The sequence below is a fragment of the Branchiostoma floridae genome, chromosome 5, assembly GCF_000003815.2.
Source record: "Branchiostoma floridae strain S238N-H82 chromosome 5, Bfl_VNyyK, whole genome shotgun sequence".
In the NCBI taxonomy this organism is placed as follows: domain Eukaryota; kingdom Metazoa; phylum Chordata; class Leptocardii; order Amphioxiformes; family Branchiostomatidae; genus Branchiostoma; species Branchiostoma floridae.
Genome location: NC_049983.1, coordinates 12412444 through 12422218, shown reverse-complemented (window position 1 = coordinate 12422218; position 9775 = coordinate 12412444). Strand labels below are relative to the sequence as shown.

At 41.0% G+C, this 9775-nt stretch overlaps 1 protein-coding gene across 5 annotated transcripts in view; it reads right to left on the bottom strand.

The window, feature by feature from the left end:
* Positions 1 to 1311: 1311 nt before the first annotated feature.
* The window catches only part of LOC118415398 (methionine-R-sulfoxide reductase B3-like), a 15135-nt gene continuing 6671 nt past the window's right edge, over positions 1312 to 9775 (bottom strand). For all 5 annotated transcript variants that reach the window (XM_035819987.1, XM_035819985.1, XM_035819986.1 and 2 more), the window contains 2 exons: positions 8070 to 8167; positions 1312 to 3330 (listed from right to left, as the gene is read on the bottom strand). In XM_035819987.1, coding sequence (XP_035675880.1) covers positions 3196 to 3330; positions 8070 to 8167 — 233 coding nt within the window. In that variant the 3' untranslated portion in view covers positions 1312 to 3195. The remainder of the gene's footprint in view (positions 3331 to 8069; positions 8168 to 9775) is intronic.

The following is a 9775-nucleotide window of genomic DNA, read 5'->3' as shown; positions in this document are numbered from 1 at the left end:
CAATAGGCCGGGCTACACGGGAATTAGTCTTCAAACGCTTAAGTGTCGTATATAATCCGCCTCGGACAGAAGATCAAATCCACCCGCGAACTGCAAATAAGGATTTTACAGCGTAGGAGTACGGTTTAAGCGCTGCCATTTCCGTCACAAAAAAGCCATCGGAATGTCAAATCTCAGTTAAAAGTCGTAAAAAGCGTGATTCATGCTTAAGTAGAACAGTAAAGATATATCAGTAGGTAGATTATATAGTGTTACGCGTTTGAAGGTCACGAGAGGAAGTGGATGTCAAGTAGGAAAGATAAGAAGATGGTTGTGATTAAAAGTACATAAGAAGAAATGATAACGGCTAATCTATGTTTGCTGTTCTCAAGGGCACCGCTAGAAGGTCAACAACAAGGTCAAGAAGGAAGTCGCGTGACTATGCATAATTAGTTGTGTCGGGAAGATCAGAAAAATCGGGGGAAATTGTCGTATTGTAATACTAGCATGAATCAACGAAGACTAATGCTCTGGTATTGTAAAGTGAACGACTTCCGATATTCAGACGTTCCATGCTGCATTAGCACGGGCCTACCTCCAACTGCGAGGTTTTATTTCTACCCAATAATTCGGATGTAAAGCAAGAGTAACAACACTTCAGTGTACCCAGTTCAAAACGTGAACAAGACGTCACTGTAAATAAAACTTACAAGAATACAGAGTTTCCAGACGGCGTCTGCTGTCTACCATAGACTAGATCATTTTTAATGCATCTTGTTCTACAAATACTATGGTCATTATTGAAAGAGTAAGAGACGTACAAAACGGACCACACGATACAAAAATTGCCGATATCACAAGTCTGCTTTGACACCTGAATTATCCCAAGTCTATAGGTGGCCTTGAACATAGGCAACGGAGTAATTCGTGTGTACATGTAGTTTAGGGTGTTGCTCAAGAAGGTGGTTTTCACACAGGGGGCGCACAGCAGTAAGGAGAGCCAAAACTAGCGGAGTATTTTGATCCTGTTATTTCTGTCCAAGACCCTAATTTCCAAAACTCTGCCATGTAAATGGAACCAGCCCCTAGCTGCCATGGTGTCGCCAAGTTCAACTGAGGACATTGCTGGCAGGATGACCGCCCGTTTGGCGGCTTGCCAGAGGGTCAGGACAGGTGGAACCACTCCAAGGGGGGCGACCGTCATGGCGGAACAGCTGGGCGATTCCATCGGGCATGCAGGGACCTTTTCCGGATAAAGACATTTTCCTTCTAAATGCATAATGCTAAAAAAAATCAAATAAAGGCACCAGAAAAACAGCATCACAAACTGCATTCAAACATAGAAATATTTTATTGCCATGATGCCATATAACTCACAGCAAAAATATGACCTTACTTCCTTCCTTTGCCTACCATTTTTCAAGGATCTTTTCTATTTGATCTGCAAAACCTTCAAAACATTGTATCTCTCTTGGCAACAATACCTCATGGCAATTCTAGTGCAGGCAACCTGAACCACAAATATCAACATATATGTTTTTGTATACTGATAAATCTATTCTTGCATTTTCAAATTCATAATAAAATCTACAGTGCATATCAATAGGTATTCTAGAACTTTTACGCCTAACACTCCAAATGTTCATTTGGATTGTCATCCAACACATTAAAATATCCATAAGTACATGTCCTCATGTAAAATCTAAAATAATGCTGAGTATATGATACATTTCATAGAACAAAGTGTTAGATAGCCTGGCTATCATTGTCACAGTCTACGCTTGCTCCCATAGACACACTCGAAGTCTAGTTAGTGGGAACAAGAGTAAACTATGAGGACAGTATCCAGACTGACATATCAATAATGATAAAGTCTTCATTGTGTGCCATTCTATCCCATATGTAACCAATAGTTTTCATCTTCACACTTCCTATTTGCTAGTGCTCCTTGTTGTAGGAATGTAAAAAGAATCAGCAATTGATAAAAAAATTTTGTCCACACATTTCTTGGAATAATTTGGTTTCCAAAGAGCATACTTAAACAGGCTACGTATAGAGCAAACTTCATCAGAACCTACACCTGTAAGCATTGATACGTTTCAATATGGCTTGTAAAAGGACTAAACATTGAAGTAAGGCAGTGTTGCGCAAGGTGAAAGGAAAGGGTACTTTGCACCAGGGCTCTGCTAGCCTGTGTGCCAGCCTTTTTACCTTTCCTTTCTCTGGAGCTGTCACTTTTGGAGCCAAAAATGGAAGCGACAGAGAAAGCAAAGATAAAAAATGTTGGTGCCCAGGCTAGGGTTTCGTAGTGGAAGAAATAAAAACTTCCGGACGAATTCTTGAGCCCTGCACTCTGTGCACTGCAGTCTATACAGTAGTACAATCATGTTGTCTGTCACCTATGGAAGCACAAGAATATCCTTTGTGTTCTGCATACTTTTCTGCATGATTGTACACAGATTTTTAACGACAATACACAGAGTGCAGCATGCCCTGGGGGTAGGGGTGGGTGTCACCTACATTTATGAGTCTGATCACCTTAAAGATACACATGTACTTCAAAGTACAAATCTTTCAAATCATATGAATTCCAACATTATTGGTGCATTACAACCTCATTATTTGCCTATCAGCCGTTTGCTGGAAAATCGTCTTGTACAAAATTTGTGTCCAAGCTTATCACACTACCTATCTTCTGTTTGTTACATGGCATCTCCACTTCAAACAATTTGTTGTATGTGAACTTTAACCTTTATGGGGTTAGGAAGCTGGGAGAAAGGTTAAGGTCAAAATGTTGAATTTTGCTTGGTCACATTTAAAATCAAATCGAGACTCATTCCATCCGAAGGGACCCTTTAGTTTGGTTAAGAAAGTTTAAAATCATTCCAAATATCTACAAAATTGCTGCATCTTCATTTTGACAGTGTCTCAAGAGTTTTGGACACAGTTCTGAGCTAGCTAAATCTTTGCTTTCATTATAGCCCAACTCAACAGTTCATGAATTCCTTTCCTCAGTGTTGTCAGTCAATGGCCATCCATGTTGGATTGATTGTTCATAATCATCAACCAAAATCAATTTAGTAATGGACCAATCATTCAGGAAATATTTGATTCATTTAAAAGGCCGTCATGATCTGGTACACTTTGGTACACATGTAGAGCCCTGTTTAGTCCAATATGTGATGACTGCCCCCCTCCCCACACAAACATCTCTCCTCACAGCTCTGACTTGGGTTCTTCCTTCTTGGCAGATTTCTTGGGGTCGAACTTGAGCGATGCAGAGTTGATACAGAAGCGCTGGCCGGTGGGCTTGGGACCATCGTCAAACACATGGCCGAGATGGGCTCCACACTGGGGGATGGGAGGACAACAAACATGTTAGCAGCTTATATATGAACACAGACTTGACTCTGCAAAAATGGTCAGACAGATATCAGCATAACTGCAGACCCAAAGTCAGACCCACTGTGACTCAAAGGGAGCGATATTGAGTCAAAAGGAGGGATATCAACAGGGGGAAGCAGAGGTTGTTGAACTCACATCGGTTCCGGAGCATACAATGTGAGCTTCTTCACTCCCCACCCACCTTTCTTAACGTCCAGGGCGAATATAGCATTCCACAGATTACTTTATAGGGCATAAAATATGTCACTTGAATTAAATTTGATTTGCTGAAAACAAATCCAGAGTACAACCCCAGATCTTTACATCAGGCTTTGCCAGTTGGGATCAACCCAGTGCCTGGGTGTCCAAGAAATTACTGTACAGATGACTAAACCCCTCATTGTCAGGCTTTATAATTATAGTCGGCATACGACAATGACAGAGCAACTTGCCAGAGAGTAACCAATTAGAGTAAACGTGTCAGTCCAACCTAAAGAACCTTAGCTTACATGTTGAGTTTCAATATCTTAGACTAAGTGCTAAATAATTATACTGTACAAATGGGTGTTCCCATATAGTGGAAAGGGGTGTGTAGTTACATTTCAGCATGGCTTAACACAGATTTACTGTGATAACTGCAACAATAGGAGGGGAATACCTTCTTTTGTTGTGGATAGGGAGGGATGACTGTACACATGGCAATGTGTACAGTCAATGACCTGACTGGACTGGCAAGGACAGGGGGACTCAACAATGCAAGCCTCTGGTTAGGTCAGACTTTTGGTATATTATTCAGGGTGGCTTGTTTTTCCCTTTTCTGTCAAGTTATCATGTTGACATTACGTAAAATGTCATTTCTTGCCCCTCTAACAGTAACACAGATATATATCCATGCAAATGGAGTTCACTTTCCTTAAAAATTGTTTGAGCAGTTACATGTGGACAGGTGGTTTCTATCTATGTAGTACTGAACATCAGAAGTGACCTGAATCATAAAAGGAATTATGATTTATGCTGACTGTGCCTTGACCTTTTGAGAAGAGCTGCTTTCCATGGAGTTTCCCCACAAAGTTTGCAGTTTAGTCAGATAAGAACCTAAATGTTAAATGTAAAGGTGTCCTAGATCTAACACCATTATGAGAATGTATTTGCTGAGAACTTGAGATAATATTTGTAGTAAGTTTAGTGCTGCTAGCCTGCCCAGAACAAATAATATAAACACTCCTGATGTAAGAATAAATAAAATCATTACTACTGTCTTAGATAGTCAGAATAGTCAAGTTATCTATCCTTTACCTCAGCAGTCAAGTTCAGGAATCAGTTCGAGCTGAGTGGGTTTCCATGGACTTAACTTCCCAAAGTCAAAACATCTTAGCATGAAAGGCATCAGGACTTATTTGTTTGATTCCAGAGCTCCTTCAAAACAGATTGCAATGTGAATCACTATGCTTAATCCGTTTACCCTTTTCGCCCACTGCATTCCCAGTGTCTACAGAATGCTACAGCAGGTGTGATGCCCCCACCCTTAATGGTTATCTGGGACTTATCTGCAACTAATGGCTCACATCAGGAGCAGCAAGTGTTAATGACAGCTTTATGTAAGAGATAAAGAGACATATTCCCATTCCTACATTAATGGAGTTTGTTTTCTCTTCCTGCCATTGGCATGCCAAAACTTAAAACCACATTCATGTAAGTTGTAATTGTATCATTATATGATCACATTTTCCTCAGTCTATGGAATAATCCAATAGGATAGGGCAGGTTCAGATTCAATGTTGCATGACACAATATCTAATACTTACAGGTGAGGAAACAAGCAACATAAATCTTAAACTTGGATCTGATAGTGAGGACCTTGGGGAAGGTATGACCATATAGCATCCCATTTCTATTCTACATTGACTCCTCTTCTTATTACCAGCTAAGGTACATCTGTTAATCTCTATCTAATATCTATACATTTGTACACCACTCAAGCACTCAAGAAGACATCGTCTGTATGGAAACTATGTGGATCAATCAAATGGAGGTTGATTATGTGGGTAAGTTAATTGGTACATCAGACTCTTGTATAGATTTGGTTGTTGGGCAGCCCTGACTGTGTGTTCTGAACAGCCAAACCAATAAATAAATAAATAAACAGATTTGGTGAGTCAGCAGGTCACTGTTTCATACAACAGGTAAGCCCCCCACAACTTGTACATGGCCACTCTTCAGAAACATTACACTCAAGCCATTCACTGACAATAACATCAAAGGTATGGTCCAAAATCTAGGAACCTTCCTGTCTCATACATCAGTGACTGGGTTGATTTCTGATTGACAAAGAGAGGGCACAGACAGAGAGGGCACATGCTCTAGTTGCAGTACTGATCGGAAATAAGGAGTAATTTGGAGGCCTGAGGGCTGGCTATACCCCTCCCAACATGTCCTTTCATGATTCAACACCTGATTTGCCTGGATGGGTGTGAAATGCACACCCGGAGGTGCTCCTGAGTTCAAAAGTTCAGGACAACATGAGCAGTGGCTAGTAAATCACTAACACAGTCACTGGACAGGGAAGTCCATATCTCAACCAACACCAGATCAACCATCAAAGTTACCACTGCAGCAGTCTTCCTCAGGCAGGTGATTAAAGGTTTGGCAAATATGTAATTAGTAATCTATCACACATGGAGGACCCACACAATGAAACATTGAAGGTATTGAAATACTGGAGCTGCCCCGGGGCAAGGTGCCTGTAGTGTAGAGCCTTCTCAGATAATACAGGATCGACTGTGATTCACATACTTACTCATAATTGTAGGGATGTTCTTTGAAGAGCTAAGTCTTCAGGCAGTCCAGCCCTGTAAGCATCAGTTTACTTCAGCAAGGGTTAAGGCAAAGGTTAGCCTGTTTAGGCAGCTTTTCTACCATGAAGAGGTAAACATCTCGGCAAGGCTACCTGCAGAGTCTGGAGATAATGCAGGTGTATACCTGCAACTGAGGAATTTTTGCCATTTATTCCCCCGCAGGTCTTACGCAAACATATGGCCTGTATACCAGACTTGTTTGGGTGTGATTTATGCTATAAAGAACTGGGGATAGGACTTAAGTTGAATAAGTGTGAGATGCAGGCTAATGAAGCAAAGCAGAACTATAGGAATGATACTTCCCATATCATGGACAAGGGTAAGTAACTTAATGTAAGGCTAGCCATCTTAGGCCACGACATGTACTTTTTTGATGACCAACAACAGTACTCAAAATAGACCAAAAGTTGCTGAATAAGTTTGAGATAAAATCATCCCAAGGAAAAGCTGTGGAACTTTGGAAAACTCGTGTTAGTGTGACAAGTGTCACCACAGGTGAATCTGCTCAGATGTTATTACCTGTTAGACCGGTAGGAGATTCTCCTACAATGTCATAAATCATACTGTCATTAGGGTAAGGTGATAGCAAGCTTTGAAGTCCCAGTTGTATGCATGGTTGGCTGGGCCCAGGTAAACCAAACCTGGCTCCTGTTTCACCGCAGCTAAGCACACCTCTCAATCATTCCCATTATTTCAAGGCCGCACATTCCCAAAGGGTTGATTTATTCCACAAACACCTTAATGTGATTTGGTGTTTGTGTAAGCACCTTAATGACAATGGCTAAAGTACCATGCACCAGTCAATGTCAACCCTTGGTCAACCCATACAGTCGGTTTAGGTGGTCCAGGGGTTGTGGGGCCAGCTCAACGTCAAGTTGGAAAATGACCTGCTACAACAATTTCCACTTTCAGTTAACACCTAAGCTGTGGTTGTCTGGTTGACATTGTGATACATGTTTGTTTGTTTCAAGTAAGTTTATATTATTTATGTACATGTGCAACAATAAAAACAAAAATCTGACCATTCAGGAAATTGTCTTTTCCTTGAGACAGTATTACAGGTCAACACAACATTCTTACTGTGTTACTTTGTTGACTAGAACTCTCTTTGCAAGGGTTTTGACCAAAAAATTGAATATCTCATTAGTTCAAAAATCAGTCACAAGAATATTCATAGTTGGATGACCTATCTTGATAAATTTGGCAAACTCACACAACTCCTAAATTTGACTGAAAATCTTGTACGACTCCTACATTTGCACAGCACGAGTCTTCATTTTCACATCAACTTTCGTGGACCCAAATGTGTCAGGGGAGACCATACCTGTTTGGTCTTACTCTAAAGTATGTTAACATTCTTGCTTGCTGAACACAGAACGTGCTGTCAAAACATCCCATCATGCAGCGCTAGAAATAGCCCTCTCGGAACATGAAAGCAAACTGATAACAGCAAATATGGCAGGAAGGGTCCAGGCCAAGGGGGGTCTTTAATCAAATTGACACCGCTCCTTTAGTGGGATTTTGGAGGATAAAATCTATTTATGTCTATAATCTAATTTACGAGGCAGGAGTAGAGTACAGTGATGCTCTCTGTGCCCTGAGTATGATAGAGAGGAATACAGAGACAAATAGGTGCATGTCAAAATTATACACGGTATTCTAGTACTGCTACTCATGCAGTTTAGTATGTTGGTGAACAGTTCGAGTGTTGCTTAAGTTCCCAATGAACTGCATTATCGTAGAGCATGATGTCTTTGAGTCTTGACATGGGATTTGCAGACTACAGAACCTACCTACCTACCTACCTAACTGATTGTTGTACTGTATTAGAAGAAGACACAGATGTAATACCTTTGAACAGGTTGTCTCTGTCCTGATCATGCCTAAGGAGCTATCCTCAGTCATCGTCACCGCTCCCTCATCAGTCTGATCATAGAAGGATGGCCAGCCTGCAGAGTGCAACAAAGGACAATGTTGTGATTTCTAATTATCTCCGACTAAAGACAGTTACCATGACCACATGAACTGTCATGTCTTTTCACTGAAGTTACTATAACCACAGGATATTGTGGTTACCACAAAGTATCCTGCTATTACTGCTTGTACATAACCACAACTACCACAAACTGACAAATTAAAGTACTTTGTGACATTTTGCTACCAATTTAACTATCTCAGTGCCAGGGACTGCAAACACTTTGAGACAGAAAGTACCAGCTTCAACTCAAAGTATATGCCATAACTTTATCATTTCATGGTAAAGGTACCATCAAAAATTTTCAAAAACATATTCCCCGGTCACCTTCTATCTATTGGCACTAGAAAGTAGAAGAAAAATACATCTTAACATTACGTTATAACTAACCTCCTTGATGGTGTACTCTTAAAATTTCTCATTATTTTGTATATGTCTTAAGTAAAGAATTTCAAGATTGACATATAAATGTTTTAGTCTACACCTGGCCTGGTACATAAATTTTGAAATTTTTCATATCTTTTTTTTTGGCAGACTCCTTTTCAGAACAACTGCTGTGAATGGACTGGTCACTCACTCAGTCACAGTCCAAAAGAAGAAGCCATGGGAACAGCCCTTTGTATAGTAATACACTGTTCATGGCTCTTCATTTGATGAAGAACAACAAGGAAGGAGATACTGGAACTGTTGTGTCTTCCCACAAAATTTGTGGACCTTGCTTGCATGGTCATTTAGTCGTTCTCCTATCTAAGCTATGGAAGAATGGCTGTGCCGGGAGCTCACTGTTTGCCAGTCCTGTACATCTCCATGTGAAAGCCTGCGGCGACCCGCAGATAACGTACCAATGGTGGGAAAAGTAAGGTGGTACTGTTGCCGACGGTGTGCCCCAGACAGCAACACAACATGGGTCCTCCCGACAACAATACAACCACATTTCAATAACAGCCGCCTTTCAGAATATAATCATTTTCTCGTTACAGGGACAGCCTGGGAGTGACAGAGCTCAGACATGGTCCTCGCTGTCTTCAGAACATCAAAGGACATTTCTGCCATTTTATGTTAGGTTTAAAGCTGCATCCCATGGGAGCTTGGTACAGGGAGTGAGCAAGTAAAAAAGAACACAAATTCTCCTGGCAGCAGATAGAGAAGTAGATTTGAGAGGATGTCACAGCACCAAACTACATTCAATGTCACGTGTCAGTCAAAACTAGAATCAAAACAGTGCTAAGCATGAAAAGGACAAGAGATTCCAAACCGGAATGTTTACCGACTGGGTGGTCCTATGAATCATGTTTGTGGCATTGGGATGATTCTACATGTCCCTACATACTTGTGCTGACCTTATACTCAAAGGTACTGACATGTCTTATTGCCTCCGGCAGGGAGATCATGTTTTCAAAGTTCGTTTTGTGCCTGTGTGCGTGGTGTCAATGTGTGTGTCTCTGTGCATGTGTGTATGTGGTGCGTAAGTGTGTGCCTCTGAGTGTCGTGTGTGAGTGCCTCTGTGTGTATGTGTGTGTTTGTGGTGCATATTTGTACGCCTCTGAGTATACATGTGTGTGTGTTTGTTTGTGTGTTTGTT